General features: G+C 41.0%; 1 protein-coding gene across 5 annotated transcripts; it reads left to right on the top strand.

The window, feature by feature from the left end:
- The first annotated feature begins 788 nt into the window (after nt 1–788).
- Nucleotides 789–19,401, top strand: LOC120565969 (guanine nucleotide-binding protein subunit alpha-11-like). Of its 5 annotated transcripts, none has more exons than XM_039812128.1 (8): nt 789–1,079; nt 1,525–1,683; nt 6,717–6,901; nt 7,237–7,391; nt 9,130–9,258; nt 11,092–11,221; nt 12,210–12,363; nt 17,198–19,401. In XM_039812128.1, the coding sequence occupies exons 2-8, from the start codon at nt 1,533–1,535 to the stop codon at nt 17,401–17,403; spliced, it is 1,110 nt and encodes a 369-aa protein (XP_039668062.1). In that variant the 5' UTR covers nt 789–1,079; nt 1,525–1,532; the 3' UTR covers nt 17,404–19,401. The 5 variants fall into 5 exon arrangements, with proteins under 5 accessions (XP_039668062.1, XP_039668060.1, XP_039668061.1 ...); XM_039812126.1 differs by having other exon boundaries at nt 1,522–1,683; XM_039812127.1 differs by having other exon boundaries at nt 1,511–1,683.
- The last annotated feature ends 1,523 nt before the right edge of the window (nt 19,402–20,924 follow it).

Below are 20,924 nucleotides of genomic sequence, written 5' to 3'. Positions count from 1 at the left end.
ATTTTTTTTATTTTATTTTAAAGCTGTACTGGAGTAAGAAGTACATTATTTCCCTTTGATATAAGAGTATAAAGTAGCATAAAATGGCAACTCATAGCTACTGTGTGTTATAAAATTGTATTTAAGTAGACTCGTGTAAATGACTTAGGCTATATTAAACCACTACTTGTAGGCCTATGTGATGCTTTCAAATATATTCCATTGTTTTCATAATTAGCAATATCCAGCAATTTAGTCCGTGTCATCATCTAAATCACATGTGTCAAACTCAAGGCCCGGGTGCCAAATCCGGCCCCTTGCAAATTTTGATCAGCCCGCATTTCAATTTAGGTTCACAGCAAATTTTGGCCCGACTAGTTGTGCACCACACCAAAAAAATTAGGAAACTGTTTTTCATACTGTAATTATGCGACACTGCCATGCAGAATTTGGCAGATTTTCCGACTTTGAGACTCAGAATTCCCCCAGAGGTGGAGAGTTTTTTAATATTCGGGCTGTGAAACAGGTTGTTGTGAGTAATTTACTTTTTTTTTTTGTTAAATAAAAGCATGTCAGTAAACTCAACATGTCTGGCCCTTATTGTGATCGTCATTTCCAGTGTGGCCCTTAGTGAAACTGAGTTTGACACCCCCGATCTAAATGTTTCTTTTATGCACAATTATCTAAGAACTATGTAAAATAGCAACATGCTCTTATTTTATAGGCACAATCGTCTAACTTCCGGCGCCGCATCGGTTGTTTGCCGCTCTCTTGCCGCAGACTCGCCAGAGCGCATTCCTGTTATACAGAGAGTTTCCAGCGGACCGCAGAAGCTGCGCATTCCTCTGTAGGCGCGGACGGTGGACTTCACCGAGCTGCAGGTTGTTTGGTGTGGGCTGGAAAAGAGAAGAAGTTTCATGTCAGTTTCCGTGTCAGCGGGATAGTGCCGCCGCTCGTGCGCTTCAGCTACAGTAGCGGTTATAACTGCAGGTGGAAGTGGACCCGGGACACGGTGGGGAAATAATGGACCGCGAGAAGCAATCGGAGTGTGTATCGGTACCTGCTCGTTTTCACGGAGTGTGACGGGGACTGACTGGGAGGTAAGGCGCTTCATTGTTTTCTATTTGTAACTTCCAAACTTCTGACTGACTGGGAGGTAAGGCGCTTCATTGTTTTCTATTTGTAACTTCCAAACTCCTCTTGAATAAACTGGAATTGTCACAGCAGCCGAAGTTGATTTGAAAATGACTCAACCAGGTGAATAGGCTACTTCAAAGAATTGATCTGGCAGAGCTCCTGCTGCAATGTAAAAGTGTGAAACACCATTTAAAGTTAACCTCTGACCTGTTTGCTTTGGCTATGAATACAGCTACAGTGTAGTAGGCTAGTAAGATTTACGGGGGGTGCTAGAATAAATCCTGACAGGTCTAATGTTACCTACAAAGTAAAAATTAATTAAGGGCAACTTGACAAGGATTTTATTGTCAGTCCTTATCGGCTTATTACATGGCAGCTGATTACTCATTAACAGTTTCATTTCAGTAGTTTTGGCCATGGCGGGCTGCTGGCAGTGGTGCCACCACACGTGTGTGTGCTTTCTATCCGAGGAGGAGAAGACGACCATCGCTGTGGACAGAGAGATCGAGAGGATCCTCAAGCAGCAGAAGAAGAAGCAGAGAAGGGAAATTAAAATTCTCCTGCTGGGTCAGTGACTGCACACAGAGCACCTTTGTTCATCTTTTACATTAATGATGACAGTATGAGGCCTGTGAGAGTAACCACAACAACAACAAAATCAGTGATGGCAAATATATTTATTAAGCAAAATAAATCAAACTGACAGAAAATCAAAAGTAAAGGAAACGCCCTTTATGCTAATTACAACCGCTTGGCCTGTTTGCTTGGTAGCTCGCAGCAGCCAAGTGAGAAAACTATGTAAAGCATGTGTCACCCTGCAAGTATGAATGGTCCAGATTGGTATTTGAGTGGTAAAACCACTTTATAGCTGGTTGGATGACATTTTGATGACCTAATTGGCAGCAGCGGTGCTTTGATGCTTTCAGGTGTCAGATATACACAGCTGACAGGTACAGAGTATTAATGGGTGAATTAAAGGGGGCATAAGGCTGAATTATTAAAATTATTAAAGTGGACGAGAGCAGGCGGCAGCAGCCGGGGGCGGTGACAAAAATCCGCTGTCAAGTCGGACAGTTTCCAGCCGTTTCCAGCAGCCTTCAGGCTGAATAGGAAGTCACAGAAACACTCACATCCTGTTAGGTCCGATTCCGATTTAAATAAAATGTTATCAGACCCATATATCAGCTTGTACACAGTCTCCAGCGGTTTTATAAAGACAGAGTAGCTCTCAAAATGCTCTACCTGCGATCTAGTGCTGATGTTAATACACAACATACAGTAGACGATCCGTAATCTGAACATATTTAGTCTCTCTGACTTCTGAACGTAACTGCCTTTAAATCAGACAAATGGCAATTAAAATCCCTCCAATTCAAAAACTATAAAAGTTTATATAAAACGTCATCATGTTGAGTCGATTCTGAACCGATCAGCTGTTAGATCACCTGAGATCCAGGCGTTTCCCATCATGCCCTGGGTCCGCCTGGGTCTTGCAGTCAGTGAAAAGCAACTGCGCTGCCTGCGTCTCAAACCTGCGGCCGCCTTGATCTCGTGAGGTTATCGTTGCCCACGTGTGCATGACGTCAGAGCAAGTCGGGATCAAGTCGGACACAAATCTAACCGGCATGCACTGGGCGGCGATCGCCGGTGATCTATTCTGCGCAGACCTGGCTCATCTCGAACGAGCCTATTGTCTTTGCCTTATGTACACTTGCTTTACCACCTCTGGTAAATTCACTGGGGGAAACCCTGCAATGATATGGCGAGACAGTAAACAATAATATTGAATTATTTCCGTGTCTCATTTCCTTCATCACGGCGTAGAATGACAGAAAACAAATGTTTGTGTACGGAAACAGACAGAAAGAAATTCCTGGTTGGAGGATTATATGCTATTCCCTGAAAGCAGTGTTGAGAAATTACAACAAAGTGTTTGGTGCAATAATAAGAGCTTTAGTTTCCTCTTGCAGAAATGGCTGATTTAATGATACACATGTAAAGAGCACCAGGCAGAACTCTAAACAGCAACTAAATCACGACTGGAGGTGGCGTTGCTCTGCAGCTTGTCAACCTCCCCATACATGTGTGTGGAGCACTATACAGACAGACAACTTGTTATGAAATACAGAAAATAGATGAAATAAAAAGGAAGCTGTAAAGTTATCAACACAATATTCATTACAATGAAAATAATTCAATATTTCTTTTATAATCTCAGGCACTATTTGATTTTAATCTCTGAGGCTGAAAATGAACAGCGAAGAGAAAATGTGCATTTATTAGAGTAACATCCGGTTCAACGGTGTCAGTCAGTCACCTTATCCTTGTTGTGGTTTACCCATTTTAAGGGCTGTTATCTTTTCATCCCTTCACTGCAGAAGTAGCTGAGAAACGACGCTGTAGTTACAGTATAGTCTTGTTGAAATTCTGCTTCTGACAACTTGTATTTTACGGCTACTGTTCTTTCCTAAAGAGTTTTAATTAATCATTTAATAGCAGCCCGCACATCTATTCACTTAAATAAAAAAAACTGTTTTTGCAGCATTCATTTTGACGCTTCATAGCAGGAAACACACAGGAAACAACGACAGCTTGTTATTGTTATTAATTAACACTACGTGTTTCCTGTCATGACATCTCAAAATGTCTATCAAGCTATGTAATATTTTGTATTCATACAACAATTTCAGGTTGAATCTTTCTTCTGGCTACTTCAAAGCTGCTTTTTTTATATACACTACCGGTCAAAAGTTTGGGGTCACTTAGAAATTTCCATTCCACTCCATTACAGACAGAATACCAGCTGAGATCAGTTGCATTGTTTTTTTAATCAGGGCAGCAGTTTTCAGATTACATTATGTGCTTACATAATTGCAAAAGGGTTCTCGACTGTTGTAGAAAGAAGTGGCTGATCTTTAATGCAATATCTACATTGCCCATTATCAGCAACCATTCATCCAATGCTCCAAAGGCACATTCTGATTACTAATCTGATATCATTTAAAAAAACTGAAAACATTGGAGAACCCTTTAGCAATTATGTAAGCACATAATGTAATCTGAAAACTGCTGCCCTGGTTAAAAAAAACTATGCAACTGATCTCAGCTGGTATTCTGTCTCTAATGGAGTGGAATGAAAATTTCGAAGTGACCCCAAACTTTTGACCGGTAGTGTATATTTTGGCCACTTGGTGCAGCGGGACACAACATTTAAACACAACATTGTTCTTATAAAGTTAAAATACAGTCGCTCCTTTACACATTCAGCAGACACACAGCAACAATAACATTTATTTGGAGTTGTGTTTCAGGCGACAGGGTAAATTCACTCTCCTTTTAGCTCTGTTTTGGTCTCTACCGACTCCTGAGGGAAATATCTAGCTCTTTAGCTGCTAAACGCTCCACTGTGTTCACCAGCGTGTCGTTAACTTTAACTGTTTTATGCTGAGCAGGTAGCGTACAGTGTGAGCTTTTATGAATGAACCAAACCAATACATTACAAAAACCAAAACAATGATCTGAACGATGCTAAATCCCTACGTAGAGCTGATGGGATAATTTTCTGTAGGTGTATCGCTTTGAGCAAAATCTAGTCAGTATTTCAGACCATTAACCCCATAAAAACTGGAACCTAAAACGAAGTCAAATATTTAGAGGTCTTCTAACATTTTCACATTTCAGATACAGTGCCTTGCGAAAGTATTCGGCCCCCTTGAACGTTTCGACCTTTTGCCACATTTCAGGCCTCAAACATAAAGATATAAAACTGTAATTTTTTGTGAAGAATCAACAACAAGTGGGTCCCAATTATGAAGTGGAACGAAATTCATTGGCTATTTCAAACTTTTTTTAACAAATAAAAAACTGAAAAAGTGGGCGTGCAAAATTATTCAGCCCCTTTACTTTCAGTGCAGCAAACTCTCCAGAAGTTCAGTGAGGATCTCTGAATGATCCAATGTTGACCTAAATGACTAATGATGATAAATAGAATCCAGCTGTGTGTAATCAAGTCTCCGTATAAATGCACCTGCTCTGTGATAGTCTCAGAGGTCCGTGTAAAGCGCAGAGAGCATCATGAAGAACAAGGAACACACCAGGCAGGTCCGAGATACTGTTGTGGAGAAGTTTAAAGCCGGATTTGGATACAAAAAGATTTCCCAAGCTTTAAACATCCCAAGGAGCACTGTGCAAGCGATAATATTGAAATGGAAGGAGTATCAGACCACTACAAATCTACGAAGACCCGGCCGTCCCTCTAAACTTTCAGCTCATACAATGAGAAGACTGATCAGAGATGCAGCCAAGAGGCCCATGATCACTCTGGATGAACTGCAGAGATCTACAGCTGAGGTGGGAGACTCTGTCCATAGGACAACAATCAGTCGTATACTGCACAAATCTGGCCTTCATGGAAGAGTGGCAAGAAGAAAGCCATTTCTTAAAGATATCCATAAAAAGTGTTGTTTAAAGTTTGCCAAAAGCCACCTGGGAGACACACCAAACATGTGGAAGAAGGTGCTGTGGTCAGATGAAACCAAAATCAAACTTTTTGGCAACAATGCAAAACGTTATGTTTGGCGTAAAAGCCACACAGCTCATCACCCTGAACACACCATCCCCACTGTCAAACATGGTGGTGGCAGCATCATGGTTTGGGCCTGCTTTTCTTCAGCAGGGACAGGGAAGATGGTTAAAATTGATGGGAAGATGGATGGAGCCAAATACAGGACCATTCTGGAAGAAAACCTGATGGAGTCTGCAAAAGACCTGAGACTGGGACGGAGATTTGTCTTCCAACAAGACAATGATCCAAAACATAAAGCAAAATCTACAATGGAATGGTTCACAAATAAACATATCCAGGTGTTAGAATGGCCAAGTCAAAGTCCAGACCTGAATCCAATCGAGAATCTGTGGAAAGAACTGAAAACTGCTGTTCACAAACGCTCTCCATCCAACCTCACTGAGCTCGAGCTGTTTTGCAAGGAGGAATGGGCAAAAATGTCAGTCTCTCGATGTGCAAAACTGATAGAGACATACCCCAAGCGACTTACAGCTGTAATCGCAGCAAAAGGTGGCGCTACAAAGTATTAACTTAAGGGGGCTGAATAATTTTGCACGCCCAATATTTCAGTTTTTTATTTGTTTAAAAGGTTTGAAATATCCAATAAATTTCGTTCCACTTCATGATTGTGTCCCACTTGTTGTTGATTCTTCACAAAAAATTACAGTTTTATATCTTTATGTTTGAGGCCTGAAATGTGGCAAAAGGTCGAAAAGTTCAAGGGGGCCGAATACTTTCGCAAGGCACTGTAGATCCCACTGTGGAGAGACGTATGGCACGTTTTAGTGACCATTTTTAAATCACATTCATCTATCCGTTTACAATTACAAACATATTCACACCTATAGGTCACCTGACCTGCAAGTCTTTGGGCAGTGGGAAGAAGCTGAAAAACATGGAGGAAACCCATGAAGTAGAACATGAATAAACAGAGGCCCACACCAACAAACAGTGAGGCGACGGTGCTAAGCTCTGAGCTGCCCTGTTGACAGAGTCGTACTGTGTATAATACATTTTGTCATTATTATTTCCTCAGGTACTGGGGAGAGCGGAAAAACCACTTTCATCCGACAGATGAGGATCATCCACGGACGAGGCTTCTCAGAGGAGGAGAGGAGGACCTTTGCCAAATGCATCTTCCAGAACATCCTCACAGCCATGAAGGCCATGATAGGAGCCATGGCCGCACTCAATATCCCCTACTTCAACCCTGAGAACGAGGTAGACACATAACATAGACCTAAACACACATGAAGGCACGCACGCACACACTTACAAACAAACAAAGACATCAACACACGTGTGTGGGCATCAGGGCAAGTGCACTCACTAGAGTCGCACGATTGTTCCCACATTAAACAAGAGGCATTAAACACAGCTGCACAGAAACACACACACACAGAGCATGTTGTAGTCTATAAAAAGAAGAGAAGAAAAGAAATGTATTCCCATAAACATAAAGAAAACCTGCAACAGTCAGATACAGGGTTTTGTAAAACGTCACAAACACGGTACAGCACAAAATCAAATATGCCGAGTCTCTCGCTCTCTTTCAGATCTACGCCAAGTGGCTGCAGGACATAAACACGGTGCAGATCCGCCAACTGGAGCGCGGCTACGTTGACGCAATCCGCCGTCTCTGGGCGGATTCGGGCATCCGGGTCTGTTACAGCCGTCGCTGCGAGTACCAGCTCCTGGACTCCACTGAATAGTGAGTACCTTGTGTCGCAGTTAAAGTCTGAGCACTCTACACTGTAATACCACACCCTGAGTTAGGGCTGGCAATCAGAGGGCAAGCATGATCAAACACTTTCACAGCAAGTTGCCAAAGATGACATCACAACACAGGAATCCATGATAGACAGTGTTTTACAAGACGGGTTATCTCAACGTCTGTGGAATAAAAAAGGAATAAATGACAAAAATAATCTGTCCTGTATATGTATTTACTGCACACTTTAGAGACAAAGTTAGAGACATCTGAGATTAAAACACTTTCTAAGTGCAAAGAGTCTTAGTGGTTTCAAAGCGTATATTACGTTCATTTTCATTAGCGATTATTTGTTCAATCTATGAAATGTCAAAAAAATTCCAAGGTGACATCTTCAAATTGGTTGCTTTGTCTGACCAAAAGTTCAAAACACAAGGATATTTAAGTTACCATGATATAGGACAAATAAAAGCAGCAAATTCTTACTTTTCAGAACCAACTAAATAAAAAAATAAAAAAAATTGCACTAGCTATAAGTGCATATCAAACAGGCATAAACCAAATAATCAGAAGGTAAGAAAAAGCCTAAACAGGTCCAGAAGTTAAATATTGTATCTGTAGTAAAGTAAGGAGACAACTGCAGCAGTAACATCACAGTATCGGTACCATCTAATGTATGACAAGAGAACGTGTGGCGACATATGGTTTGTATTGTTTGTTTATGCCACATCTGACCTTTGTACCAAAACTCACAAGTAGACACACACCAACATTTTTGTTGTTGTTTTAAGCTTTTGCTTTTCTAACTGTTGAGTCGTTTAAATGAAAAAGTAAGGAGGGCCAGAGAAGCTGTATGCACTTATTTGTTGTCATTAAGTGTTTTTATATTCCCAGTTGTAGTTTTTATTTTTTATTTTTGTCATTTCAAGAGAGTTCTTAAAAGAAGGGATACTTTTTGTTGTTGACATTGCCTCATTTTGTGTTTAATTTTGTTTGTTGTTGTTTTTTTCCTGCCCGATATGCTCCTCGTCTGTCATCGCAGCACTCAGAATACGTCTTGGCCTTTTGTATTTTGTACTGAAACCACTGGAGGGAGCTAGTTCTCTGCTTACTGGACTGTATCCAGCCATTTTTCAGCCAAGTTGAAACCACCATTTGATCAAAGAGTATTTAAGGAAGCACAGCCAACTGTCTTGCTAGACTAGCTGCATGAATTATCTTTTAAACTGATAAGGAAAATCTGAAAAAGTCACAGTACAGAGCTACCCACTCTGTAATGTGTCTTTATACGGTAATCAACATGAAACGGTTTAACATACAGCGGGCGTGAGCCTCACGCTCAAAGTATCTGATGTATCCCAGAACAAAGAGCCAGCCTGTTTTCTCCTTTCTATTGCTGCTCTATCCAGTGTTTACCCAGAACCCCAGTCACCACGGTGTGTGCATGAGAAGACACAGGCAGAAGCTAATGACAGCTTGTATCAACACGAGCCATAAAGCCGTCGTCTGTCAACAGGGTGATATGGACTCGCTCCGCTCCCTTCTTGTATATATTTTTTTTTAATCACTGTTTTTTTTTGTAATCATATATCTCGTGTCACTTCAGTTTGTTTTACATGGTCGATGGATGTCGTGTAAACAGAGACAAAACGTTTTACTGGAGTTCTCCCGTTGTGTCAAACACCGGCTCTTTAGCGCCGCTGTAAAAAACTCTCTCTTTCCTTCTTCTCTCCTTCAGCTACATGAGTAACCTGGACCGCATCTCCGCCCCAGACTACATCCCCACAGAACAGGACGTGCTGCGAGTTCGATTCCCCACCACGGGCATCCACGACTACTCCTTCATCATCAAGACCATCACACTAAGGTGGCCAGTCTTCAGATTACCAACCTGTCAAGAGGGACAAATCTAATACCGACACTATTCACAGCGTGGTGGAAAAAAAAACAAAAAAAAACACTATTGACTCATGCAGGGGCTTTGTCTGCTCACGCCTGTTTGGACGCAACAGGATCACATTTCTGTCGAGTCTGTACAAAGCCCCTGCCGGGAAGTGAGGTGTCGCTCTCTGGGTTTATTTATAACGTGTTAGTATTGTTTCTTTCTGAAACCAGAGGGGGATCTGACTACAGCTGAGCAGACAAAGATCAAAGTTCACTTTTAGAGGAACATTGTGTTCCCAAATTAAATGACACCTGCTCTTAAATCATTGAGGTATGGCTCAAAGGTTTGTCTTGGCTCTGTACTCCAGCACATTGGATAAGGCTATGCCCAGCCCGCACAGACACTTAGAGTACAAGACACCACAAATTCATCAAAGCCAGATCTAGCGTTAATTTTTGATACAAAAAAAGTCCAAAAGTAAAGAAAACCAGTTTGAGTAATTGTCACAATGACATTTTTAGACCTTCATAACCCCTAACCCCTCAACAGGATGAATAAATCAGTGACAGAAACATACACTATATAATACTAATGAAACGTCTGTAATTGAAGTAGGGCTGCTCGATTATGGGAAAAAATATAGTCCTGATTATGTCGGTCAATATTGAAATCACAATAATTTAACACGATTACTCGTTGACTTCTGGAAAGATGCTGCAATTATTGAACTTAAAAACAGTGGAAAAAGTTAAATAAATCAACAGTAAAAAAACACATACAACTGTGAACTTTGCCTTAATACTTTTCCTATTGAAACTTTATTTTTTCATTCATAACACAAGAGAAAATAAGAGTAATGAGCTAAATAATCGTTTTTCTCGATTATTCTGTTTTTGTGATCATTGGGAGCCGAAATCATAATCACGATTAAATTTTGATTAATTGCAAAGCCCTAACTTGAAGTACGGAAAAAAAAAACAGTGGGCTGGGATTGCCTCCACACGGCTCTCACAGACCATTCCCCAATAAATGAAATACCCACGTTTTCACGGCCACATGCACGCGCGGCCGGACCGGCTATCAAAACACAGAACAGAGAAGTTTAAATTACAACACACACAGAGGGAGTGTGACTTCATTCTCTGCTCAGGACGCCATTACTCCACTATATCTTTTCATAACAAATATTTCTTTGCTGCTACATATTAATGTTCTGAATGTCGACCACAGCCCCTTTAAATAGTCCATCTTGACTTCTTACCCCGGCTTTTGAGACAAAGTGAGCTAACTTTCACACATCAAAATTAAACAACCATTCTAATTGTTCACTATCTGTTCACCAGAATATCTCAGGGTTCTGTCGAGACATTTAGCAACGTGGGAGGTTAAAGCTCTGACTTCCAGTTTTAATTTGAGTATGTTTTCATTCATATCGGCCTATCGGGTAAACACAGTAATTTCATATGTGGAGTACAGAACCAAAACAAACTAACATGTCAGTCTAAATACTTAGTGATATATATATATATATATTATGTATGGGTGGTGATGGCGCAGTGGATGTGACACATGCCTTTGGTGTGGGAGATCTGGGTTCAATTCCCACTGCGATGCATCAACCAATGTGTCCCTGAGCAACACACTTAACCCATAGTTTCGGCCTCTGACACACGTAGCAAGTCGCTTTGGATAAAGGCATCAGCTAAATGACATGTTATGTCATTTGAACAGCATTAGCACCAATTGGCTTGCTAGTTTTTTTTTTTCGTGTCCTATTAAACCTTTCCTTCCTCCCTCTGCTCCGGTCCCTGACAGGATTGTGGACGTGGGCGGTCAGAAGTCGGAGCGTCGTAAGTGGATTCACTGTTTTGAAAACGTCACCTCCCTCATCTTCCTGGCCTCCCTCAGCGAGTACGACCAGGTCCTGGAGGAGAGAGAGACCATTGTAAGAGCACAGAGAGATTTGTCTATGTCCCTCACACGGTCTACCACTGCAGAATGTGGACAATAATAACAATAATAGAAAGACCCTCATATGTCAGAACAAATACCCTTTACTTAAGTAAAAGTAGTAATACCAGAAAGCACTCTATAGTGCAGTATTGTCAGGATATTTTTCACTATTTTATGATAATTTATAAACTAAGCAATAATCGATAATTAAAATGATTGTTATTAAAGTAATTGCAGCCGTATATATTATTGCATTATTATTACTGCTGCATTAACATATGAACAGCCTGTTAACTATGTCATTGGTCGAGGCAGATTTTATTTTAACTGCTTCATATACAGTTTGGTAATTTCATCTGTAACAATGCATTCTATTTGATCAACTGATTTGCTGTTTCGAAATAAAAATCTAAATCTTTAAATTAACCAGTAACTGAAGCTGTGGGATACATCCGTCCATTTTTCTCTCTCGTCCAAACGTTTTCTCACTGCAGTAATTTCATCCGTCTACCAGCAGGTTTCACTCTTGCACAAGAAACCCCCCCCCCTCCTCTCTCGCTCTCTCCCTCTCTCTCTCTTTCTCTCTCTCTCTCTCTCTCTCTTCTCAGCCTCTCCAGCCCTCTGTCGCTTTCTGTTTGTCCTTCCCTCCCATCCTGTCACTAAGCCGTTTATCTCACCTAGCCACTTTTTAGTCTGCCAACACATTCATTAACCTCCACAGTGGTCCGTGTGCTCAGACTCCCCATTAACCCCCTCCCCCCTCTTTAAAGGACTGCTTTCCTCTCTGCTTCGTCCCCAGACATCCAAATCTGTCTTGCCATTCCTGAGAAATCGTGTTTTTCTCTCTTCAAGTCGAAATCATCTCTCAAAAACTGGGAGACTGGTGTAATTTATTTACCTACAACAAGCCCTCTATATTGAGCTGAAGGACAGAGTGCTGCAGCCTTCAGTATGATATCTGACTCTGTCTCTGTCTTCAGAACCGTATGCATGAGAGTCTGGCTCTGTTCTACACCACCATCCATTCTCCTTGGTTCCTAAACACCTCCATCATCCTCTTCCTCAACAAGACTGACATCCTGGCTGACAAAGTCCTGACCTCTGACCTGCAGAAATACTTCCCCAGCTTCACGGGTAAGATGCATTTATAGTGAGGTTATATTACATACTAATAACCACCACTTTTTAGACTGACATATCTTAACAATAACCTTGATATTTTGTACAGACATCCGTGGTCTCCAGGGGATTAATCCTAATGATTTTAGTGTTCTCTAATTTTTATTCTTGCACCACCATTTTTATTTTTTTTTGGGGGGGGGGGGGAACAGACATTCAGGCCCCCCTCATGATGAATTGTAATAACTTTGGTGATGATTTATATTTCCTCCTAGCACCAAAAGCAGGTAAATTGTCTTTGTCCTATGATCAAATTACCTGCAAAAAACTAATGACATTCCCATCAGCCTCAGCTGTACTTTGTACATGTTTAGTGCTAATTAGCAAATGTTAGCATGCTAACACGGTAAAAACGGTTAACTTCATAGCTGAATAACATTAACACGTTAGCAATGTCATTGTGAGAATTACGATGCTAGCATTAGCATTTAGCTTAGGGCACTAAGCAGTCTCACAGAGCCTCAAGCCAAATGATGAGTCGATTAATCAATGAGGAAAATACTAGTTTCTAATACTAGTAATAGTTAACGTACATACGTTATATACGTGTATAGTACAAACATAGTGTGTGTGTGTGTGTGTGTGTTGTGTGTGTGTGTGTGTGTATGTATGGAAGTGTTTATGATTGTGGATTTTGGCTTAAATATTGGTGGGAACACTGACACAATAAACCAGGTCGAACATTTCTAAACCAAATCCAAGGCTTTGGTGAAGCTCAAAGTTGGGGTTGAAATTAGAAATTACAATAGTATTCGAGGGAAAGCCTGGGGGCAGAGCCGAATCAGCAGCACATTTCACCACCATCAACAACCACAATTGCAGCAAGTCTGCAGGTGTGTATTCTCATCACAGTGTGGACGGAATCATGTCCGAGACCAAAGATGGTAGAGATGTTGTTTTGCTCCTCCAACCAATTTGCCTCAGGCACACAGCTATCTCATCACATCCTGCTGCACCCACTCAGAATAATGTATTAAAAAAAGAAGTTGCAGTGACTTCGGTCACAGTGCGTCCCTGACTCTGAACCCTCCATCACTGTTGTCCTGGTGTCAGCAAAGCCAGCAATCATTATATCTTTTTTAGCTAGCGTCTCTCTCTCTCTCTCTCACGCACGCACGCACGCACGCACGCACGCACGCACGCACGCACGCACGCACGCACGCACGCACTCACACACACACACACACACACACACACAAATAATCACCAGCAGTCACTAATTACCACCCTGCACACACACACCTCTCACACATGTACACCCAGGGTTTTGTGGGGGTGCAGGGCTTGCGGGAAGCACAGTATCTCTCTGTGGTTGCCATGGGTAACAGAGGGAGGTCGGGGGGAGGTGGGGACTGTTAGGGCAACGCTGTACAGCCTTTCACACCAGCAGAGCTACAGGCTGCAGCCACATCATTAAGCACACCATGTACCTGGAAGTGACTAATTTGCAACTGTGTGTGTGTGTGTGTTTATGTGTGTGTTTCTGTGCGTGCATGTGTATCACTGTACGATGTTTTATCATCAGAGTTGACAGGGTAAAACAATGACTCATACAGGGTCAAGCTCCTTAATGTCAATTTAACCTTAATGACAACTCTGAGCAGTCCCTAGTTCCTACCTCTGGCTGCTATTTACTGTTATTTACTTCTAATGCTGCCGTGTTCCTGTGTGGCCCTTCTTGCTGCTGCTGTAACTACATGTGAAGGCTACGTTTGTTTAGTAGCCCTGCAGTCCAATACCTTACCATAACACAGTGAGAAACTTGGTGGATTGGACTTGTACTGAAATGATTAGTCAATTAAATGTTTAGTCTGTTGATGCAAAAAAAAAATTGTTTAAAGGTGCCATGGCATGAAAATGTCACTTTATGAGGTTTTTTAACATTAATATGCATTCCCCCAGCCTGCCTATGGTCCCCCAGTGGCTAGAAATAGTGATAGGTGTAAACCGAGCCCTGGGTATCCTGCTCTGCCTTTGAGAAAATGAAAGCTCAGATGGGCCGATCTGGAATCTTGCTCCTTATGAGGTCATAAGGAGGAAGGTTAAGGGAATTTGGCCCACCCATGAGAGAGAGACATCATGGCTTTCAAACAAGCAAAGTGGCAGTTGGTCAAGGCCACACCCCCACCCTTCACCTTGCCCCCCCTCTCTCCTCCTCAATAGCTACAGACACAGAAATGGCACATCCAGGAAAGCTCATTGTGGGACTGGCTCTAGTGGCTGTAATTCTGCACCAAGGCTGAATTTCGTGAAAGAGACTTCAGATACAGTATTAGGGGACCACTAAGGTCTATATAAAAGCATCCAAAGAGCACCATGTCATGGGACCTTTAATGTAGGGCTGCAACTAACAAGTATCTTCAATCAATTCATTTTTTTGTCAATAAAATGTCAGAAAATTGTGTAAAATATCTTAGCTTGTTTTATTTGACCATCAGTCAAAAACCCCAAAATGTCTGGTTTAATCAAATACGACCAAGAAAGGCATCAAATCCTGAAATTTGAGATGCTGTAATAAAAAAGACTAATTATTAAATGATCAGTTATCAAAAAAGTTGCCAGTTTTATTGATTGACTAATCAATTAACGGTTGCAATTTTAGTTTGGTACATTAAATATCTTTGAGTTGTGTACTGCTGGTTGAACACAACAGCCACTTGGAGTATGTCACTGTAAACTTTTGATTTGCACTATATTGCATAGTTTAAACAAAAATAATTATTAGTTGCAGCCCTACAAACAGGACCCCCAATGCTCTGGCTTGCGTTGCCTTTGTGTAAAGGTGTTGTGATGCTCCAAGTTTTTATCATGCACGCTATTTGTCAGTGCTTCAGCATTTGCTCTTACAACATCCCAACATCCTGATGACATGAGAGAGGTAGTTATCAAGTAATGACTAGGTTGTATTTTCTGAAATAATGAACAAGAAAACTCAATAAAATGACCATCAGCCCCAATAATTGATTTCCATTCCTGTGGTGATGAAAACTGCCTGTAATCATATTCCCATTCAATTTGCACTTGTGAGCTGCAACTGCTGTTTATCAGACAAAATTACACCAGCTGGGAAATTATAAAACAGAACTTTTTCTCAGGTGACAAGATTGTTGAGAACTTAGAGTGAAGAGGAACTTGGTTATCTTTATTCTAGTCTCTAGGGCCAGACTGATCTCATAAAGTGGCTTATGTATGACATGCCAATTCGTATGCCGTTTTTGCGTGTTATCAAGACGCATAATCGCTTTTTAGCATGTTTATCAACTCCGTTCGGCCGCCATTGACCTACATTACGCGTGAATTTCGCCGTAGCGAGTAGTATTAAAGGATGTAAGTCCGCCGAGGGAGGTTGGTTGGGTTGGCGGATGGGTAAAACACAGGACTTTCAACCAGGAGATCCGGGATCGCGTGTGGCGTTTGTCAACCTTTTTTTTTTGTAAATTTTTTTTTTTTAAGCCTTCCCCAATGTTCTTTTTTCCTAAACCCAACCTTTTTTTATTTTTACAGCGTGTGACGTTGTTATAAGATGCCACGTGGCTATAAACGTGGAAAGCTCAAAATGCGTACAGATAACACGCCATTTGGCTTTAGGAAAGTGGCGTGTATGTTTACGCAAGTCATGATGCCATGTTGCTAGAGCTGGGTACCGAATTAAATACTTTTTAGGCACCGACCGAATTGCCTGTAAATTTCAATATCTAAGGAGTAAATCTCATCATTGTCAGTGAGCCAATAAGCATGCTTCTTCTAAGATCTAATAATGCTGCTGATTGGCTATCTAACGTTACACATTGTAGAGCAGGGGTGTCAAACTCAACTTCACTAAGGGCCACACTGGAAAATAAGAATCACATCAAGGGCCTGACATGTTTAGTTTATTGATAGGCTTTTGTTTAATCGAAAAAGTAAAATATATTTGACTGTATTATTGCATGTATCATATAGTGTTCTCACTTACAGTTTGGTCAACATAAAGTCCTAAAGAAGTCAGGAAAAAGTTCCTCAGCCAAAATGTTGGAAAAAGTGGCAAAAACGTCAGAAAAAATTACAAATGTGTCGGCAAAAGTGACAAAAACGTCAGAAAAAGTGACAAAAACTAGGTGGGCCAAAATGTATTGTGAACCTAAATTGATATGCGGGCCGGATCATAATCTGCGAGGGGCCGGATTTGGCCCGTGGGCCTTGAGTTTGACACGTGTTGTAGAGGCATGCAGGAAAAACTCTATTACACACAGAGACAGGGCTCACGTAGTAGGAGCTGAAAATTAAATAAAAAGATTTGTGCCATAATGTGTAATGTTGTAATTTATTTGTGTTTTGTAAAAATGTGCTTTTATTCTTCAGAAAGCATTAAAAATACAGTAGGTAATTCAACCTAATCCATTCTAGTCTATATTCTATATGCCTAGTTAAATAAAAAATAAAATGTTCCGATGTCTTCCTTTCTATATCTTCATTCTCTTTATTAGTGCTTTTAATAGGCTTAATCAGTATGGTTAGGCTACAACAAACAAGTATTTCCACTATTGATTAATCAGTAACTAGTCAGAAAATTGCCACTTACAATCTCCTAAAGCACAAGTTGACATCTTCAAACAGCTTGTTTTGACTATCAAAAGTCAAAAAAGAATCAAAGTTTTTGATTTACCATCATGAGAGAGAGAAAAAAATTTAACTAGAGATGATTTGGTATTTTTTCTTGGAAAATGACAAGCTCTGGTCCCAACGATAATTCATCTTTTACCTCTTTGTTGTCGTCCATCTCTCATCTGCTTCTCACCTCTGTTACCAGGTAAGAGGCATGACGCCGAGGATGCCAAGAACTACATCCGCAAGATGTACGAGCAGCAGGCCACCAACCGCGACAACAGGGACGAGTGGAAGACTCTCTACCCGCACTTCACCTGCGCCACGGACACCAGCAACATACGCAGGGTCTTCAGCGACGTCAAGGACACGGTGCTGCTCAAGTCTCTCAGGGACTACGGAGTCATCTGAACATTTACACAGTACACTAGACTCTCTTGGCACTATTTACTTCTACTGATGAAGGCCAAAATGTTACTTCTTTTTCTACGTTCTTTCTTAAACAACAATCAGACTATCCTCCATGCTTCTGTCCACCCCTCCTCCTCTTCTCCCTCATCAGGTCTTAAGAAGCAAAGTGGATAACAAAGGGACAAGTTTGTACTTCTATCTCACCTTCGCCACCCCACTCTCTTCCTCTTCTTTCTCTCAAGTAGAAAGCATGAAGACGTTTAGAGAGATTGGGAGATGCAACAAGACTTAAATGACTTCTGATACCCCCTGCTCCCCTCCATTTTGAGTGTCTGGGTGATGCAGTGACTGAATTAAACCATAACTGAATTGATGCTATAAAGTGTTGTGCTGCCATTAACGGAGTTATGACTTTTACCAGTGCACGGCAGCTGAATACTCACAATATCACGCAAAAATTCATCTCTCAGGCTTCACGTAATCCGTTTGTGTCCGAACCACCAGCGGTTTGGACCAATCAGTGTCCTGTGAGGAGCTACTGGCAGCTACGGTTGTGATTTAGGTGTGTGTGATGTCACAGATAGGCGAATGGAGAGTATTTTTTCATTGAAGGATGAGCAAAGAACGGCACTGAAGGCTTTTCTCGATTGAAAAGATCTTTTCCCCTTCACCCGAATGGCTTCGGCAAGAGTTAGATAGAATGATTGTTCATCCAATAACCTGCCCTTTTCCAAACTTTTTCCAATGACGGCTTCTCCGATGGTTCTGTGTAACAAACCACACAAACAGTTTATATTATTAAGATAATGACAATACATGAGTTACAATCTGCTGCACCTTTTATTATCAGACATCCTGAATCCGGGGATTTTCTCTCTGTGATTAACATCACCACAGACTCTTTGCTTGTTTCACAAACACTGCACTCCTGTCAGAGAGCCAACATCCCTATTGATTACAGTTATCTCACACTGGCAATATTCCTGTCTGTCTCCATCAATTATTGTGTGCAAAAAGATTGATCTAAAAGTAAAGTGAAAGAATGCTAATGTTGCTCCATAACTGTTCGATGTATGAATAGGCGACTGTTTGCTAACAAGTTCGGCATATCAAATTAAAAGGTGTCAATGTTTCTTCAGATTGTTTTTTAATGGCCCCTAAGTGCCGAAAAAAAACAGGTAAAGCTGGTTTTAGTTCCTAAATGTCTATTTTTCAATATTTCAAAAATGCAATTGGTCATAATCTCTAAAATGTAATTTTCAACATTCAGTTTTAACACACAGCAATAAAGCCAGCAGCAGAATCTGCACCGTTTACCGCAATTAATACACTACATTAAAATCAATACCATACATTTAAGCACAAATCACAGTTGGAGGCTGACAGGTTTTAAAAGGTCACAAGTGAAGGAAATGAGACCTGTCTGAGAAAACAGCTCGATTCACACGGCAAGTTCAAATCAATAATGGTGAAAAAAACAATCCAACCGCCGATCCACTGGGTAAAGGATATTAATATGAGGTGGCAGTGTAAACTCTATTCATACCAGTGTGGAGAGTGGAATTTTATAATATTGATTAGAGGTGTTAGTTCTACTCCCCAGTGTGCGTCATTGAATGTTGAGTGGAAAATGACATTGGAATTCATTAAATTAAAAGGACCTATGGGAGGCGAACGTTAGCTCACAATGTGTCTGTTCTGTGGTTTCGGCAAAGTATTTTGATATGTACACTGCTACACAATTTGACTGTACATTTACTAATGACTACTTTTTAATTTGACTACTTTTGATTTTTGAGTTTTAACTGCTGTTTTTTTTTTTTTTTTTATACTGTTTACCAGCAGCACAAACTGTGATTGTCTAGTGAACTACTTTATCGGCATTGGGAGACGTCGTCTCATACGATGACGAGTGTATTATTTTGTGTAGACTCGGGTGGAGGAAATGGGCTAATATTTGTTTTTCTAGTTAATATTAAAAACAAACTTTTGAACACACACCCTTCTGCTTGCTTTTGTTTGTCTTCCCTGGTAGATATGGACAGAGTCTCCTTGCCTGTCTGTGTGATGTGTTTTCTCTGTCACCAAGACAAATATGGTCTCACAGGCTGCAATCACACGCTTGCTGTGAGTCACAGTTTGAACTAGAATTACCGCCTTGCAGTTGTATGCCTCAGTTAATCGTCAAGTTGCCGTTTACATCCATGTCTGTCCTGACTCCTATAATACGTATATGCTATACGGCTGTCATTGGCAGAGAGGCATAACAAAACTGTAGGATTTACCTTGGATTGACACATGGGATTATTTTACGCCGTACTCATTTCCATAAACTAGTATGTGTGTGTTCCTGGGGTTGAAGACTGCAAGGATTCCTTTGTACGAAGGTGGCACATTAAGGAGAGACACTTTCACCATGTTCAGTCTAAAAAAATTTGATTTGACAGTTGAGGACAGTTTAGGCTTTAGATAGTTGTTTAAGCTGTTTTATTCCTCCATCCTGTTGACAGAGGCAAAGTGGTTCCTTATTAGCGAGTGACAAATTGCTTCTCCAAACAAAATGTAGTCCTAGTCGACTGTGAAGTACACGCCACATGAAACATTTACATAACAAATATTATACAGATAGACAGATAGATACACACATATGAACACACACACAGTGACTGTTGGTGGCTGTCACACCACTGCACCATGGGAGTGTGATCCTGTGACCCTGGTGATTGTTAGTGTCATCCACACAACTTGAAATTCTCAAGTGTGTGTTTGAGTGAGTGTGTATGTGTGGGACTGAGTGTGGTAGGGTTGTCTGTGCGTACAAGGATGTGTGTGTCAGTACAGTATGTCTGCAGCTGTGTGTGTGTATGTGTGTGTGTGTGTGTGTGTGTGTGTGTGTAAACCTCCCAGACAGTGACGGGGCCACGGCAGTCCTTTTGCCTCAGTCTCACCTTGTGACTGCTGAAGCTCCGTCCACCTTCAGCTAACATCACTGCAGTCAATTACCCGTGAAAACGCATCAACAAAACAAAAGACCACTTTCTCTCTTTCTGACACTGAATATACTGTCAAAATGAAATACAGTTATCCATGTGAATACCCATCCTCCACCCTGCAGACGGCACAATGTCATGATATCTTATACATGGACAATTTCTGTATTTACCAATGAAGCAACTTGTCGAAACCAGTGAAATTACTTTAGACGTGGGGTCTGTATGCAACACTCAAAACTTTTTTACGACACGCCACAAGTTGAACATCTGCCGGCTCTAGCTAGCTAACATGATAATGGATTTCTAGTGACAGGGTTCGTACGGGTGCTTGAAATCCTTGAAAATGCTTGAATTTTGATGTTGTGTTTTCATGGTTTGAAAAGTGGTTGAATTTTGGATAGAATGCTTGAAAATGCTTGAAATTGTAACTGTATTTCTTTCACAACAAATACCTATCTGACTGAATAGTTTGTTTATTAAATGGAAAAATAAAATGTTGGAGAGCCTAAAATTAAACCTGCTTGCTTG

The sequence above is a fragment of the Perca fluviatilis genome, chromosome 9 (assembly GCF_010015445.1).
Source record: "Perca fluviatilis chromosome 9, GENO_Pfluv_1.0, whole genome shotgun sequence".
NCBI classification, from domain to species: domain Eukaryota; kingdom Metazoa; phylum Chordata; class Actinopteri; order Perciformes; family Percidae; genus Perca; species Perca fluviatilis.
Note: the sequence above shows the minus strand (reverse complement) of the source record. Positions and strands in the feature narration are given on the sequence as shown.